General features: G+C 40.0%; 1 protein-coding gene across 1 annotated transcript in view; it reads right to left on the reverse strand.

Moving 5' to 3' along the window:
• Positions 1–19,387, reverse strand: part of LOC140202959 (glutamine-rich protein 2-like) — a 58,054-nt gene that overhangs the window by 20,053 nt on the left and 18,614 nt on the right. The window contains exons 9-12 of the mRNA XM_072268602.1: positions 15,845–15,934; positions 12,836–12,992; positions 7,721–7,820; positions 4,614–4,700 (exon numbers count right to left, since the gene is read on the reverse strand). Of these exons, the coding sequence (XP_072124703.1) occupies positions 4,614–4,700; positions 7,721–7,820; positions 12,836–12,992; positions 15,845–15,934 (434 nt within the window). The remainder of the gene's footprint in view (positions 1–4,613; positions 4,701–7,720; positions 7,821–12,835; positions 12,993–15,844; positions 15,935–19,387) is intronic.

Consider the following 19,387-nt stretch of genomic DNA (forward strand, 5'->3'; position numbering starts at 1 on the left):
TATGCTTCTTCTTTGGAATTGATACTATCCCTAATTTCTCTTGTCAGCCACGGGTGCACTACCTTCCTTGATTTATTCTTTTGCCAAACTGGGATGAACAATTGTTGTAGTTCATCCATGCAACCTTTAAATGCTTGCCATTACATATCCACTGTCAATCCTTTAAGTGTCATTTGCCAGTCTATCTTAGCTAATTCACATCTCATACCTTCAAAGTTACCCCTCTTTAAGTTCAGAACCTTTGTTTCTGAATTAACTATGTCACTCTCCATCTTAATGAAGAATTCCACCATATTATGGTCACTCTTACCCAAGGGGCCTCTCACGACAAGATTGCTAATTAACCCTTCCTCATTGCTCAAAACCCAGTCCAGAATAGCCTGCTCTCTAGTTGGTTCCTCGACATGTTGGCTCAAAAAACCATCCCGCATACATTCCAAGAAATCCTCTTCCTCAGCACCTTTACCAATTTGGTTCACCCAATCTACATGTAGATTGAAGTCACCCATTATAACTGCTGTTCCTTTATTGTACACATTTCTAATTTCCTGTTTAATACCATCTCCGACCTCACTACTACTGTTAGGCGGCCTGTACACAACTCCCACCAGCGTCTTCTGCCCCTTAGTGTTACGCAGCTCTACCCATATCGATTCCACATCTTCCCGGCTTATGTCCTTCCTTTCTATTGCGTTAATCTCTTCTTTAACCAGCAACGCCACCCCACCTCTCCTTCCTTCATGTCTATCCCTCCTGAATATTGAATATCCCTGAATGTTGAGCTCCCATCCCTGGTCACCCTGGAGCCATGTCTCTGTGATCCCAACTATATCATAATCATTAATAACAATCTGCACTTTCAATTCATCCACCTTATTACGAATGCTCCTTGCATTGACACACAAAGCCTTCAGGCGCTCTTTTACAACTCTCTTAGCCCTTATACAATTATGTTGAAAAGTGGCCCTTTTTAATGCTTGCCCTGGATTTGTCGGCCTGCCACTTTTACTTTTCCCCTTAGTACTTTTTGCTTCTACCCTCACTTTACACCCCTCTGTCTCTCTGCACTGGTTCCCATCCCCCTGTTGTGAACTAACCTCCTCACGTCTAGCCTCCTTAATTTGATTCCCACCCCCCAACCATTCTAGTTTAAAGTCACCTCAGTAGCCCCCGCTAATCTCCCTGCCAGGATATTGGTCCCCCTAGGATTCAAGTGTAACCCGTCCTTTTTGTACAGGTCATGCCTGCGCCAAAAGAGGTCCCAATGATCCAAAAACTTGAATCCCTGCCCCCTGCTTCAATCCACGCATTTATCCTCCACCTCATCGCATTCCTACTCTCACTGTCGCGTGGCACAGGCAGTAATCCCGAGATTACTACCTTTGCGCTCCTTTTTCTCAACTCCCTTCCTAGCTCCCTATATTCTCCTTTCAGGACCTCATCCCTTTTCCTACCTATGTCATTGGTACCTATATGTACCACGACCTCTGGCTCCTCACCCTCCCACTTCAGGATATCTTGGACACGATCAGAAATATCCCGGACCCTGGCACCAGGGAGGCAAACTACCATCCGGGTCTCTGGACTGCGTCCACAGAATCGCCTATCTGACCCCCTTACTATCGAGTCCCCTATCACAACTGCCCTCCTTTTCCTTGCCCTACCCTTCTGAGCTACAGGGCCAGACTCTGTGCCGGAGGCACGGCCACTGTCGCTTCCCCCGGGTAAGCTGTCCCCCCCAACAGTACTCAAACAGGAGTACCTGTTGTTAAGGGGCACAGCCACCGGGGTACTCCCTATTACCTGACTTTTCCCCTTCCCCCTCCTAACCGTGACCCACTTGTCTGGCTCCCGTGGCCCTGGTGTGACCACCTGCCTGCAACTCCTCTCTATCACCTCCTCACTCTCCCTGACCAGACGAAGGTCATCGAGCTGCAGCTCCAGTTCCGTAACGCGGTCCCTTAGGAGCTGCATCTCGATGCACTTGGCGCAGATGTAGACGTCCGGGAGGCTTGGAGACTCCAGGGCCTCCCACATCCGACACCGAGAACAGCAAACTGCCCTCACACTCATACTGCCCCTCTCCTCAAATAACAACAGAAAATGAATGCCAAACCTTCCTCGCCTGTTTCCGCCTAAGCCCGTTGAGCCGAAGCCCTTAAGTCTTCACTCTGCTCCCGGCTCACTCCATAGCCCGCAAACTACGCTGCCCGCTCTATGAGGCTCTGTTCCTTTTAAATCTGCCGCACTGCACAGCCCATCACACGCCTGCGCAGTCCCGCCTCTCAGAACGCCTCAATAATGTTACATTTTCATCATTATGACTACAGAAATAAACTTTACATGGGATTAATTATGCTATTTGGTACATTCAATAAATCATACTTAGTAACAGGTTTCTATGGCTTTAAAAAACACTTGTGACACATTGGTTTCAGATGTGGTTTGACAGTTGTAGTGAAGAGTAAATTCCCTTATATCTTCTACATGTATTGTAATCAAATTTGGGCTTAATACACCGCTGAAGTAGTATTATGCTGTCAGACGTTCCATCTTTCGAATAACAGTAAATTGCACACTGGCATTCAAGGAAGAGTGGAGAGTTTTACTTATTCATTTTTGTCCCTGCTGAAGATAAGATTGATTGCCAATTCCTGCCTTTGAGAAAGTGGCTGAGAGCTACCTACTTGAACCACTGTAACCTTTCTGATGAAGGCGCTAGCATTTTTAGGTAGAAAGCTCCAGGTTTAAATGAAGGCAATAATGGAGAAATGTATTTTCATGTCAGGTGGTCTATACCGCTCTAGAACAAGGGTGTAATATTTGCATTTTCCCAATCTACAGGCACCAGAGATCTAGTCTATTGATATTTTAAAAGGTTATAGTCAGGACCTGTTGACTTTATCACTTATCTCGCTGAACAGGGGTTCCTAATCTTTAAGGCATGGACCAATACCATTAAGCAAGGTGCCTGTGGACCTCAAAGAATCGCTGTCCCTGAACAACTTAGAATATATCCCAGCTGGATCAAGTTGTTTTATATCCATGCAACAATCTTTCCATTATTGCGTCTTCATATATTCGGAATCTACAAAATTTATTTATTTGCTGAGATTCCAGCAGCACCTCCTTACTTAATAAAAGCTGATATAAAGCATTCACTAGGTACCTCATAATGATGATGAGTGTTCGACAAGAATGGGACCTGCCTCTTAATAAGCCAGGCCTGAATGCGCCCATGTTTTTGCCTCATGGGCTGCTTTGTTTCTGGAGCAGTTGCAGATGCAACTGAACGTTGTACAACATCACTGAACATCACCAATCCGGATGCTTTGATACAAGGAGGACCATTGCTGAAGCAACCTGAGATGACTGGATCTAGGACACTTGTTCGTTCATTATGTGCCATGTCATATGACACAAGTGATCATGGCCTTCCTATGACCATGATTGTTCTTGGTAAATGCTTTTACCGAAGTGGCTTGCCATTGCCTTCTTCTGGGCAGTCTCTTTATAAGACGGGTGACCCCAGCCATAATCAATACTCCTCAGGCATTGTCCGCCTGGTGTCAGTGATCACATAACCAGGACTTGTGATGTACATCAGCTGCAGCTGCTCATAAGACCATCCACCACCTGCTCCCATGGCTTCACATGACCCTGACTGTCGGGGGCGGGGTCTACACCTTGTCCAAGGGTATCCTGCAGGTTAGCAAGGGAAGGAGCGCCTTACACCTCTCGGGTATCTCCACCCCACCACCCTGTAGCAATGACCTAGGGCACAGATCTCTAAAAACCACATCCAACTTCATTTTATGTGGTGTGGATTTTAGTTGATAATGATATTTCCCCAAGATTCCCATTTTATTTAGTGTTATCAGAGCTCTGAGGCCACATCCAATGAAATACTGCCTTAAGTTTTCCAGGTATCACAGTTCTGGAAGTAGCCAATACAACTAGCACTGCCAATTACTGTTTGGTGGACCCTGCTCCTAAATTCAAATACAGACAGAAATAACTATGCTTAAATAAATTAAATTAAATATGCTTATAATTTGCTATAAACCCCTTTGGGAAATTGAGGATATTAAATCTCTAAATAAGTATATGTTCCTTCCCTACAAGTTCCATCTTAAGACACTAGGTATTTCAAAAAAAGGGAAAATATTGTCACAATCAAAATTTGCTTCCTATCCTGTGGAGAAAAAACTAGAATTCAGGTAAATTAAGGAGCAAAGTTATGGGTTCAGAATATTAGGTAGGTACAGGAAATGATTCAAGGATATGCTTAAAGTCTCCTTGAAAAATGCAATATCTGCCCATGAGCACTCGATGTGAACAAATATTCAGGATGGTATTGAAAACATTAATAATATGCATCAGGAGTACACAGAAACCCTGTATCATCAGGAGAAAAACCACAGCAACTTAGAGTATCTCCTGACCCAACCTCCTGTAACATCTGCATATATATGCATATACACACACACATATATATACACTGTATACGTTTGGACTATAATCGCTTGACAGAATTCAGAGCGAGATAAATTTACTCCCAGGCACCGACAGTTTGTGAAGGCTAACAACATAACCGTCAGAAATACACTTACAACTTTGATTGCAGTAAACACATTTTGGAGTAACAGGAGAAGTTTCTGGTCGAGTAACTTGCTGTTTCACTCCACTTGATTTCTTCTCTGCAGATAAATTAAGAGGTGCAGATAGATAATTCAATTGCTGAACATATATAATAATTCACAGCAGTAGAAAGCTATCCCTGCAAAAAAAAAAAAGGTCAGTACAACACATTACAAGGTATAAGTGGCAAGCACCAAATGTAATGTGGGCATCTATTTTCAAGCAGCATTCTATTTAACAAAGTAACTGATAGTTGCTTTTGCAGACTGTTACTCAGAGTACAACTTTTACAAGAATAGGAACATACATACTGACATAAGTTGAGAGAAGGAGGGGAATTCAAGTACATCACTCATCCTTTTGATCCTGCCCCATCAGTTGAGCAGATTGTAGCTGATCTCTGTTTAACCTTAACTCTGTATTTGTCAGTTTGTGATAATCTTCCACTTTTTTACTCTTCAATATCTATATGCCTTTGTCTTAGATATAGTGTATTTAAAAACTTTGCTTCTATTGCTAAGTTTTAAATGTTCACAACTCTAGATATAAAATTTCACATCTGTCTGAAATGAAGCTCAATTTTAGACAGTGAACACTAGTTCCAGACTCTCTCATAACAGGATGTATCCTCTTCACATTCACCAAAGTAGTCTTTAGGCCCCTACTTTCAAGTCAAGATCCCCACGTTCTTTGAAGCTCCAGTGCACAACAGGCTAGCACATCAAACCTTCCTTTATCAGATGGCTCATCCATTATTGATACTGTCTAGTAGATCTTTTCAGAGTTGTGCCTAATTCATTAAGAAACTTCTTTCAATAGGACCATATGAATTACTCGAGATGTGGTCTCTCCACTGCCCAAAATAACCGAAACTTAGAGTCATAGAAAAGTACAGCACAGAAACAAGCCATTCATCCCATCTAGTCCATGCCAAAGCCATTTAAACTGCCTACTCCCATCAACTTGCACCAGGACCATAGCCCTCCATACCCCTACCATCTGTGTGCCTATCCAAATTTAGAATAAACATTGAAATTGAGCTGGCAGGTGCCACTTGTGCTGGCAGCTCATTCCACGCTCTCATGACCCTCTGAGCAAAGAAGTTTCCCCTTAAATGTTTCACCTTTCACCCTTAACCCATGACCCCTCAATCTCAGTGGACAAAGCCTGCTTCCACTAACCGTATCTATATCCCTCAATTTTATATACCTATCAAATCTCCCTTCAATCTTTTAAGTTCTAAGGAATAAAGGTACATAAACTTCTTTACCTTTCTATTTGATTCCTCTTGCAATAAATAATAACATTGCATTTGCCTTCCTAATTATTTACTGCGGTTCAGATACTACATGTTTGTGAAGCATACACTAGGAGGGCCACAATCTCCACCTTTTAGATAATGTGCTTCATTTTATTTCTTCGGTCAAAATGGACATTTTGGCCACGTACTTACCCACACAGCTAAACTATCTTACTGTCACACCATGACAAGTCAATCCCTACTACTCTACCCACCCCCTTCAACCTTTGTCCTGTGCCACTGCTCTTTCATTTACTCCTGTTCAGGGAACTAGCTTTAAATTCTATCTAAAACTGCAATTCACCAGTATGGTTCAAAAGGATCCCACCCCAATGAGGAGCTCTCTCCTTTCCAAATTCGCATTGATGCAGCTTCTCTGCAAATCTAAGCACAATACCGCTACTAATTCATGAAGGTTTGTGAACTTACTTTTGCACCAATTTATTTCCTAACAGAACTCCAAAAGCAAATTAATTCTGAGGTGAAATTCAATAAAAGAACTTGTCACCCAAAGGCAGCTTCACCAAAAGTATTCATCATTCCAAGCATGCTATTTAGTTCAAATATTAAAGAAAGTGGGAATAGGATGCAATTTCAATAAGCAGGCAGATTTGTATCTGGTTGTTCAGAATCTGGTTTCGAAGTTGCCAACTTGTTAAAGAATTGCTGTGGTTCTAACAACAGTTGAATGATAAATCCAAGCAAGCTATTAAATATCTACCACTTGTTTTTAGTCTTACAGTCCAGAAGGTGGCACATAAAAAAGGCAATTCTACTCTTGATTACTATCAATGAACCCTTGCAAATTAGGTCAGGACAAGATCAAGCCACACTGTAATCTTCCATCCCGAACAGAACAGACTGGCACTATTCATTAGAATTGTTTCTTAACCTTGCCCAGTAGAAACAAACATCCCTGGGGATTCTGGGCAGTGAGTGGCAGATTTCTGGGCACCAGACTGAACAATTTGAATGAGCCTGGCTTTGCAACTTCCTGCCACTGTAATTATGTACAGCTAAGTGCCCTGGTGTAAAAGTGAAGAACATTTCCAACACTAGCTGAATTAAGAAAATGGCATCTTACTGGTCAATTATTAATTGCTAAAGGCGGGGATGGGGGAAGAATTCTTAACTAAAAGAACAAAAATGAGCTGTAAATATAGGAAGTGTAAAGCTAGCAGAAGTTATGAAACTATAGATTACGTTCACCATTATTATATGGAACAGCATGTCTTGAGTGAATTATTCTGACATATACTTGAGTGCCTTTAGTTATTTTACATCTTCATTTCTGCATAAGTGCACTTTGAACTGTCAATACATGTAATAGCTGCCATAGATTATCTGGCCGATGTTAACTTGAAATGAGGTCCAGGAGGTTGAAGTTATTAGCACTAAATCCTCATAACTGGCACACCTCAGGAATGCTTGCTTAGCCCACTGCTCTACACTCTCTATACCCATGACTGTATGGCTAAGCACAGCTCAAATGGCATCTAAAATTGAGACCTATCATCCCCCTAAATTATTGGTGGTCAAATTGAACACATCAGATTTCAACCTTTGGGATTACATTCAGTTGGACTAATTATTGAAACTGGAGTAAAATGGATAACAAACAATAACTGTTAACATCACTAATAAACATACATACAGCTAGAGAGATACACATATACACACACACACAAATACACACATATGCATACACACATACATATATACATACGTACTGTGTGTGTGTACAGTATATATAATATCCATCCAAAAAAAATGACTTACCTAAGGGTTCGTCATCTTGCATTGGATATATAGTTGGAAGTTTAGGATCTAGCCTTCCCTTGTACATGATACCATCAATTCCCTGAAGCTCTACCTCTTCCTAAAAAGAGGACATTCAGGTAAAAAAAAAAATCAATAATTAACATTAATTACTAGTCATTTTCTAAAAATAAAGACTGACCTTAATAAAACTGAAATTTATTTATCCGTTTATAACCATTTTCTGAATTCATTTGGGGCCCTGTTAATGAACATGAAATGTAAAGGAATGGAATTGGTAGATTTCATCATCACCAACTTATTACAGTTTGAAATTCATAATTCTAGCAAGGAATCTTTCCCCATAAGACACTGCACAGTAAACAAGTTATTCATCAAATTGAGGAAGTCAAATTTCTTTGTGATAATTTATAAATTGATAAAAAAAAAACAACAGGAATTCTGCAGATGCTGGAAATTCAAGCAACACACATCAAAGTTGCTGGTGAACGCAGCAGGCCAAGCAGCATCTGTAGGAAGAGGTGCAGTCGACGTTTCAGGCCGAGACCCTTCGTCAGGGTCTCGGCCTGAAACGTCGACTGCACCTCTTCCTACAGATGCTGCTTGGCCTGCTGCATTCACCAGCAACTTTGATGTGTGTTCCTATAAATTGATAAAATGGTTTATAACTGTTACATATTCTGAGATACACTGAAAAAGTTTGTTTTGCACGGCTTTCATGCAGATCATTTAATTGCAACGTTACACTGAGGTAGTACGAGGGAAACAACATGAAAATGCTGAATAAAGCATAAAAGTTACAGAGAAAGTGCAGAGCAGGAAGATGATGAGGTATAAGGCCATAGAGTGATAGACTGTGAAGTTAGAGGCCAACTTACCATACCAGGGGACAGTTCAATGCTCTCACAATTGTGGCATAGAAGCTGGCCTTGAGCATATGAAATGCTTTTTATATTGATTTGGAAATGCAAAACTGATATTAACCCAAGAAATTTATTTGAAGACTATTCACATTAACTATGTCAGAGGATTGAAAATGGTAGTCTTGATGAGATAATACTGAAAACAATAAACAGGAATGTTGCTGTGACAGCTGGTCTAATCTTCACCATTCAAAGCCTGCTGGATTTGTACAGGCCGGAGTCTTTCTATCTGTTATTTCCTCTTGGTGCAATTAACGGAGTGAAGCGAAATCTGCACATCCCCACTCAACCGCAGTCATTAATACTGTATCTTGTTATCTCCATGCTGCTTCTTGCCTGGAAAGGCGTTCAGAAACAGCCATTGTTACTAAGTAAAGTTACAGGCATCCATGCAACAGAAATGTGACTGACATTTTAGATTCCTCCAAGAAGAAACAGGAAAATGTGCAGCAGGGAATGACGGGTGCCCCCCACCAATAGTATTTGCTGACAAAACTCAGGGGATTTTGAAGTTTGTTTGCACAGTCACAACATTTCCCTGGCACCAAACATCATTCCTACTAGAGTTTCCCATAGTTGGGATGGCAGGGAGTTGGCCAACTCACTTAGCAAAATGGGTAACTGCAGTCCAGTGATCCTAGGAATTGAGGGGTTAGGTGAAGCAGCAGCTGGCTAGAAATTCCTCCATCTGCACTGATGCCTCCACTGAAAACTAAAGGAAATCTCTAACTACAGACAGTTCCAACATCTGGGAGAGGTAGGGAACACCAATTGCCATGAGGACATTAGAGTGGACAAGTACATTTCCACTCCTGAAGACAGAGGAACATCTGTTTTGATAGGAACATTTTATTACCCTGTCTGGCTTTTCTTATTAATGAAGAGGAGCTGTTGCAGGATGTTTTAAATGTCACGTCTGTTCAGTAGTTTCATCATTTCACTTATCAGAACTCAAACATTGAAATGCTTTTCTTTTTTCCCCTGCTAGCCTATGAAGAAAGGCAGTAAACAGCGAGATATGCCTGAACCAGTGACTATCAGATACTTTATCAATCCGCATTAGAGGCCAACGAGAATGATTCAGAAAACATAAAAAAGGCAGTCCGAGGCTTTATGTGACACAGGATCCCGAAGTAAAATGAAGGGGGAAACAATTCTAGAGGTGACAACTACACAGGTCATTTCTGTGTGTTTGTTGTGCACAGACCAGTGCTGTATGGCTCCCATTTATAGAAATCCTTGACTGCAATGAAGGAATGGGGATATGCACCAAGCGGCCACTTCATTAGGTTCATCTGTACACCTCCTTAATGCAAATACTTAATCAGCCAATCTTGTGGCAGAAACTCAATGTATAAAAGCATGCAGACATGGTCAAGAGGTTTGGTTGTTGTTTAGTCCAAACATCAGAATGGGGAAGAACTGTGATCTAATTGACTTTGACTGCAGAATAGTTGATGGTGCTAGACAGGGTAGCTTGAGTATCTCCTGGGATTTTCATGCACAACAGTCTCTAGAGTTTACAGATAATGGTGCGAGAAACAAAAAACATCCACTGTGGCAGTTATGTGGATGAAAACATCTCGTTTAAGAGAGAGGTTAGAGGAGAATGGCCAAACTTGTTCAAGCTGACAGAAGGCAGTGGTAACTCAAATAACCATGCGTTACAACAGTGGTGTGTAGCAGAGCATCTCTGAACTCTCAACACGTTGAACCATGAAGTGGATAGGCTACAGCAGTAGAATACCACAAACATAACCTCAATGGCCACTTTGTGAGGTACAGGAGGTATGTAATGAAGTGGCCTCTGACTGTACATTCTGCAGCAGGACTGGAAGGAAATCTGTAGATGCTAGTATTCCCAATTCCTGAAACCCTTGTCCTTTTTGTAACAGATCAGCATTTGGAAGATGCTGGTAGATTAACACAGGAACATAATTGCAGTGCATTTCATACGTTGTGCATACTGCAGACATAGGATGCAACACTGGTAGATTAACACAGGAACATAACAGCAGTGCATTTGGTATGTTGTGCATACTGCAGACTAGGATGCAACACTGCTACAGAGAAGAAATGCTTATATAATGCATGGGGTGCCAATGAAGCTAGACTGTTTAGTCCCAGATGGTATGTTTGAGTGCTGTTGAGGCTGCAATCATCATGGCTCCTGACTTGAGCCAACATTGACAAAAACTAGCTTGGGAGGTGGGGGATGAGAGACTATGGCCTTCTCTACTTAAGCGTGTTAATTTTCCGGTCAGTGATGACCTCCAATATGTTGCTGATGAGGGACTTGCTCACTGGTTATCAGGAATAAACTCCCTTGATGGAGGTGGTTATTGCAGGCTACTTCTGCAGCTCAAGCATTACTTGATACTTATCAGTCCATGCCTGGATCTTCATCATGACAATCGCATCGAGGGACCTTGATGCCTGCAGGCACGGATACCTCATTTGCTGAAGAGCTGCGAATGGAATTGAACTTTGTACAATCATCAATGAATATTCCACCACAATGGAGGGAAGATCATTGATGAAACAGCTAAAGTTTGCATGACTGATGTTTTCTACATTGTGTTCTAGGAACTAAGGTAGATGGGCAATCTTGGAATCTTCAAAAGTGAAAGGGCACAGTCATGAAAGGAAAATTGCAAGGGAGAGCTGCCTTGCTCTTACCAGTTGCATCTAATTGTCAGATAAGGAAAAAGAGAGCTGTAATAGAGCAGATAAAAAATGAATATCCCATCTTATCAATCTCTGCACAGTTGTGATGTCTATGGAAGCTGCATTATTAATGGCTAACTCTCCTCTCCAGGCCACTGTACAGCTGGATAATTACAACGGTGATAATCACGGTCAGCCTGTGGTAGCCAGTCCTTGTCGTGTGAGAAATGGATTTGCATAGGTGAAGGTATTGCCACGTGCCTGTTATATTCTGCCTTGGATAAAAACAGGGTGTGGATTCAAGCTGTGAGGAGTAGGAATGAACCTTTTAGTGATAATTCTGTGATAACAATCAAGTGGCACAGGTTGCTGATAAATGATTACTGGGCATGTACGACATGGTTTAGTTTGTTCGTGCAGGAGGTGGAACATGTGATGTCAATAAACATTTTTCAGGACTTCACTCTCTATATTGGCCTTTTTGGCAGCTTCTGCAGAGACTTTGCCCAATTGGAATAGTTTTCCAGTGCATAATGTTTTTTCCTTTGCTGAAGACACTGAAAGTACTGACTGAAAATTAAGGTTGTTGCTTAACTTGGTCTAATCTTCCCAAAGCTGCACAATAAACTTCCAATTGTAGATGGAAACAGTACGCACACCTTGAAGCTTGACTTGATTCAGCACCAGTTAGCTTCAGCTGCTGGTAGTAACTCCCATGAAAGTGCATTTATGTAATTCATAGTGTTATTGATAACTGGATACTGCAATCATACAATGAGGCACCCACAACGTGAATTCCAAACGTGACCCGTACTAGTTCAAACTGGTCCAGGTTACCATGAGATATACCATAGGAACAGAATGAGGTAATTCAGCCCATCGAGGTCTTTTCTGCTATTCAATCATGACTTTTATGAGCCCCCCCACCTTAAACCCCTTAGCAATCGACTTTTCAATCTCCGCCTTAAATACACTTAGTGAATTGGCCTCCACAGCCCATCATGCTAACAAATTCTACAGATTCAGTATACTCTGGTTGAAGAAATTCCTCATTTCAGTTTTAATACCTTTATTCTGAGGCTGTGCCCTTGGATCCTAGACTCTCCTTCTAGTGAAAACATCCTCTCCACACCCACTCTATATACAGGCCTTCCAATACTTTTAGTAGACGCCCAGAGATTGTTGTTACCTACTCAATTAGATTTGATAACATTTCCTACAACTCTCTCCTTCTAAGCCATCACCTTCCTTGCCCTCCCTTTCCCCCTCCCATGGTGAAACACTATTGAATATGTAAGAGTTCTATAATCGTAACAAGGTAATGCAGTGGAGTCTCCAGCACAACTTAAAGTGCTAATCAATTCCCTGGCAAGCTTCTGGCTACATATTTGTAAGGCTTTTTCTGAAAGGTTGCCAATAAGAAATAACTTGTTCAATTATCTTAAAATATATAGTAGGCATAAAATATTCTAAAAGTTCTTTTTGACAGGGAAGCAAAAATATTTCTATTAAGAAGAGTATTTACCCATCTGAACATTGCACTGGAATCACTGTACTGATAGACCGTTTGGTAATTCATACCCCGGCTACCTCGCCTGTTGACTGGCCCAGTTACAGTGTGACTGCCACCACAAGGTCGAATAGTACTTCTGCCCATATTGTCATAGTATTCGTTACCAAGACTACAAACAACCAGAAAAGAGAAGACAGCAGTTAGCTTGTTCAATGTGATATATTTAAGATGTCAACATTTCCAGCACAGATAATCCCCTAGCCAGTGCACAGCTTTTATATTAATTTCATAAGATAAGATAATCTCCAAATTATAGATTGACCAATAGTGCAGAAGCCCAGACTGGGGATAAGATTTGCCAGTCTATCTCTTTTTTAAACTCCCAATGAAAAGTGGTGATGTTAACCACCAGAAACAGATGGGCTGGGCTTTGTGAGAGGTAAAATGTTAATTACTGAATGTCGCTCATTGCCTTTGCAATTTTGAGTTTAAAGCAGGGGTTCCCAACCTTTTTAATGCCATGGACCTCTACCATTAACTGAGGGGTCTGTGGATCCCGGGATGGGATCCTCTGGTTTGAAGGAAGGGGGCAGGATGCATGTACACTATTTAACTCTTTCTACAATTTTACTCATAGCAGGACTAATTTCCAAGAGTTTGGGAAACATGCGTGTCTAGAAAACTGGGGCACCTTTGAGAAAAAGGAAGTACATTTCAGCAATGACTCTGGGCTGGGGGAATAAGGCATGTGTCCCATCAGGCCATAATTTGGACCATCCTTCCTTCCTATTACCCGCACACAATCTTCCTCTACTCGCACTCATCCCAGGATCCAGGTTCAGGAGCACTTACCACCCTCCTCACACACCTCCCAATGCTGCAGCAGCAACTTATTTTTCCCTGAAGTGTCTTCCCAAGGTCCCCACGCCCTACAGGTAGCCAGGCTGACATCATGGGCAGTGAACCCATAGAAAAATTAAGGCATATGTTGAGGGATCTAAATTTCCCTCCACCCTTGCTTACATAACAAACTCCCTGTCAATGTCGGGATCTTTGACTCTCTGAAATAAATTTGATTTAAACAAAGCTAAAGATGTTTTTAAAACTTGCAGGAAGTCATTACTGAAACATCCTGAATCAATGTTTGAACCTAGATTTCTCTAGACTTGGACTCGGCATCAATCCCAACATATGCCACATGTTTATTATTTTAAGGAATTCCATGTCTGGACTCTGCATTAAGGAAAGAATTTCTTTTTTATATTTCTCAAACCTCTTAAATAAAGAATAGACAACAAATAATTTGAAGTCACCATATAATCTTTGCATCTAAAGATTGTCAATTATATTCTGAATAGGTAGATGCTGATTAATATTAAGTAGTTTTTATCCAAGGCTCCAGGATTGTATTTTACTTTCCAACAATGTCCAAGAGATTTATTCTTTTAAATGTTATTTAAGGTCAATGGTGAGTAACTTCTCACAGGTCTGACAGTGTAAGATGGGTTATATCAATTTAAATTCTATTTTGATATTCTTTTCCATTGGCAACAAGGTTGATGTATCTAAACAGATGTCATTATCATTATCATTATTTACATTATCATTCAAAGACAATACCCTTAAAATATGGTCTAGACTGACTGGTTAGACAGTAGTTTTTAGAATTCCTGAAGAATTCCTCTGACATCCAATGAAAAGACATTTCTCCTTATTGTACTGATGCTGGATAAACAGCTTCAAGGGACTAAACTTTAGCTAATGTTATCATATTCATCATTCCCTGTCCCTCTACAATCACTCAGAAATCCAAGGTTTATTGCTTTCCTTCAGAAGTCAGCAGATGCAGTACTCGAGTGGCTCTTAGACAATATTTCCATTAAGTTTCATAATGTTTAGTACCCTCTTACAGCACCCAGTAGCCTGTTCAATCCAGAAAATGAGTGGTAGTCAATGCCCCTACACATATTCATAATCCTTTTTAATATTAAGTATTCTACACATAAATTTTAACTTAGCCTCAGTGTTTCTTTCTAATTACCATATTTAAATGTTAGAGCTTTGCTTCCCACTCTTACTAAACATTGCAGGGATGAAAAATTGAAAAGGCATAAATCATGAAATTGAAGCCAATATTTGCTTTGCCAATCTATGCTTTGTCTTCAAAATATATTCAAAATTGATTTAATGGTACATTCAGTAACATCTGGCTTCTGTTCATGCTGGCTGCTTTGTTCAAACTAATGCTTGCTGTTGACATGGTGGACAATGAACGATGCTAGGTCTGATCATTAGGTTTGACATATTATTGTCATTATGTATATCAACTGCTCCATCAGTTCTTTTCAGTTGTACGCAAAAAACAGATGGACTCAAAATTAAAAGGAAAATTAATATGAAACAGTGCCTGGATGCCAGTTGATAAATGGAAATACCTCAAAACCAATCCTGACGAGGAAGACGAGAGGCAGGAAGAAAGGAATTGTCAGAATTATCACTTGCATTCTCTGGTTAGCTTGCAACTTGTTGAGAATTAGTCTTGATATTTCCTGCATCATTATTCTGCCTTTCTTATTCTCCATGGCTAGCTAAGTTGTCAAGACTAGACCACTTACATCACAGTCCTTCTAGTTTAGACCGTTTAATGTTCACAGGCCATGTCTTTCAAAGGAACCAGTAATACAACACTTGGGAATTTTTTAATAATCTTCAAAACTAAATTATATTACATTATTTCAAAGGAGAATTATAGAGCTCCAATCATGAAACTTTAGCAAGTGGATTAAAAATGGCACAACAGAAAAGCATACCTTATTAATGAAATAATTCTAACCTTCCCAGCAACCACTTTCTACTCTCATTGTACAAAATTTCACAGCCATTAACAAAGTTAGGGAATTCTTGTACTGTGGATTACCCCTGACCAAAAATATCTAAAGCCATTTCAATTACAGACATTAAAAGCTAGCAGAATCCAATTTTCAACCCAGCTTTTTAGAAAAATAGACATTCCATTCATACCCCTTTGGTTGCTTAAAGGAGTCCAGTTCGGGTGCAGTGGTTGGACGGGCTTTAGGATGCAAAGCTGAAGCAGCAATGGTGATAAGATGCCTAAAAGATAATGATAGAGAATTGATTAACTCATTTTACAACTTTACATTTTTAAACTTTATCAAGTACAGTGGATTCTGGTTAATTTGGCTACACTGAGACCAGTACATCTTGGTCCAATTAAATGGCTGCCCCAATGAGCTTAAGTTTCATGAAAAAGAGTTTAAAAACTATTAAAAAAAAGACAAAATGCCATTTAATTGAATAACAAATTATGTATCTAAATGAAATACAGAACTAATGAGAATACCAACAATACTACCACAGCACTATCAAACTGTGTATTAGTTCCAAATAGCTATCAACTGAGGAGTTCATCCACAGTGTATGCTGCCATGTTCTTTTGATTAACTGTGCACAAAATCAGTGCAGATAATGGACAGGCTTCATACGTTTTTCACTGTAACATTCATAATTCCTAATTTGCTGAAATAGTGCAATTCTTTCATTTCCTGGATATTTCTGGCATCTCCAAGTCTAAATGCTTGAAAATGCAGTGAGCAAAACAGTTCAGAATTGTCTTACTGCTTATTTCTTGCCAACTATCAGTGATAAAATTCACTGCTTTTTGAACACAAACACATGCAACAGATGCTATTTAAAAAATACATGGTGTAGTATTTAGCTGCCACACAAATGCTCGCAACTGACACTAATTAGAATCTTCTCCTGATCCACTTAAGTAGCATAGTGTCCCAAATAAACAAATGGAATCCTGGCTTTTATTTTTCAATTAGTTTTTGTTCTTTGAGAGTTGCCCCAAATAAGCAGCTGCCCCAATTAACTGATAGCCCAATTAACCAGAATCCAATGTATTCTTCTTTCCCTACACTCAAATGACAGCACTTGAAAAAGCACTATAAATGCAATGTTTTTTTGCTTCAACAAATATCACTTTTATATTATAAAACTACTCTAAGAGTTAGGAATTATATAAAAAAGGCTTAATTGTATGAATTCATAAATCATTACACTGTACATTTTATGCTTACTAACATCCCCTACCCTTAAGAATTGCTCAAAACAAGCCATAGGACGTGTTATTTGATAATAAGCATTGTATCATGCTCTTAATTTTTGGTTTACCCTTTAAACCTAAAGATTTAATTACTCCTGCATTACTAAGGTGAATGTTGAGAGAAGGCTCGGATCAGTATTTTGGTTATGACTAAGGAAAGGCTAATTAAGGAGTCAAAGATATTGTGAGCTCAATATTCACACAGAAATAAGTGAGGATTTGGGGAGGATTTTAGAAGAGAATCTAGAAACATTAGTCAATATGAATTCTATACACTAATTCAACAATACTTCATAGACATTAGATAGGAAATTGTGGTCTGAGGTAGTTGTAAAGATCAGCAACAAAAGTATAACCTCTCATTCGGATAAAGCTATGAGTAGCGTACTGACCTCACCAAGTCTGTAAAAGTAAGTATAGCTTCCTTTAACCTTCATCCTGTGTTGCAGTACACTTAATCACATCATTCCTCAAGAGCCAGTTGTTTCAAAAGTAACTTTTTAAAAAAACTTTCCAGTTCCTTCTATTAACTTTATAATGCTCTTATTCAACTCAACCAATTGTTAACACCATCCTCAAATAAAAATCCATGCACTCTTGATAGCTAACATCGCTATCTCAACAATAGTTTTCAACTATTGGATGAAGTCAATATTATAGATCTGCCATTCTCCTTTGCAGAAGAAAGCACAACATGTGAAGAACAGGTAAATAATAACTACTGAAGATGAAGTAACAAGCATCTCACAGATCCATGGTGACATTAAATATCTCTGACCTACATATCTTAAGCACATCAATTTGATTTCAACATCAAGCAAAATATATACATTGATCTTGGAGAATTTTAGAATTGTGTTGCATTATAATTTGACTCCAAATGTATCTATCCACCAAAATTATATCCAGAGACAAAAGCATTTCAATGCATGTAATTTAACTCCATAAACATTTTCCTCAAGTGGCAGCCTCCATGCAATGGACTGTTTGAAAGATGTTGCAAAGTCTGCCCCATGCTACACTTGCAGACCTCCAGTATGGCTGACAGCACCTTTCTTCATGTCTGCTCTTGATCTGCAGACTTGAATATAGAGCTTAAAGCCTTCAAGGTGGTTACTCTTCAATCACAGCAAGCAGTTCAGCAATCTTGAGTTGAAATCAGAAGTGAATCCAGCCACAATCATCCTGCTGTAAGCCTCAGCTCCTACGGTTCTTTCTGGGTGACCAAGTGTGTGTGGTTTACTACTCCTCCCATCTTGAGAAACCTCCTTCATTAACTTGGGCATTTGGCTGACAGAAACTGATCAGAGGACATCTGCAGTTATGTGGACTGACCATATCTCTACCGTCCTTCAGCAACCCAGCTTCTTATTGACAATTAGTCCTCGGAAGAGTTAAAATCCAAATCTAAATCCATGTGCTTAGGTGGCATGTGTAAGTATACTCCAAGGAAAAATCAATTCTTTTGAGAAAGGAGGAATAAATATGCACTCAGTGGCCACTTTATTAGCTACCTCCTGTACCTAACAAAATGGCCACTGAGTTTAAGTTCATGGTCTTCTGCCGCTGTAGCCCATCCACTTCAAGTTTCAATGTGTTGTGCATTGTGTTGTAACTCAGGGTGGCTATCTGAATTACTGTTGTCTTCCTGTCAGCTTGAATCAGTCTGGCCATTCTCCTCTGACCTCTCTCATTAAAAAGTTGTTTTTGCTCATTGAACTGCTGCTCACTGGATTTTTTTTTGTGTTTCCGCACCATTCTCTGTAAATTCCAGAGACTGTTGTGCATGAAAATCCTAGGATCTTAGCAGGTTCTCAGATACTCAAACCACCCCATCTGGCACCAACAATCATCCAACAGTCTTAGTCACTTAAATCACATTTATTTCCCCATTGTGATGTTCGGTTTGAACAACTGAACCTCTTGACCATGTCTGTATGCTTTTATGGATTGAGTTACTGACTGGCTGATTTGGTACTTGCGTTAATGAGCAGTTGTACAGGTATACCTAATATAGCGGACACTGGGTATATGTCTGCTTTCAAAGACTCAGGCACACAAAGCACATTTCTGGATTTTGATGCCCAGGAATATAATGGCCAATTTCCACACAGCAACATGACTATGTCCAGGCAATCTATTTTGTTCTTTATATCCAAGGGTATATCTTTTAATTCATTTGTGGGCTGGAGACATTACTTGCAAGGCCAGCATTTATTTCTGATACAAGTTCACTTGGAATGCTGGCAGTTACCACTGCAGCGAATCCGGTGAAAGTACAGAAAACTGTTGAATAGGGGTATAGGATTTACAAAAAAACGATAATAAATGAACAACATATTTGAAGGCTAACCTATTATACAATTTTGAGGGGAGATCACATATTGTGATATTCCTATGTAGCTGAGGGCCTCAGTTCATGCAGAATTATGTAG

The sequence above is a fragment of the Mobula birostris genome, chromosome 9 (assembly GCF_030028105.1).
Source record: "Mobula birostris isolate sMobBir1 chromosome 9, sMobBir1.hap1, whole genome shotgun sequence".
Taxonomy (NCBI): domain Eukaryota; kingdom Metazoa; phylum Chordata; class Chondrichthyes; order Myliobatiformes; family Myliobatidae; genus Mobula; species Mobula birostris.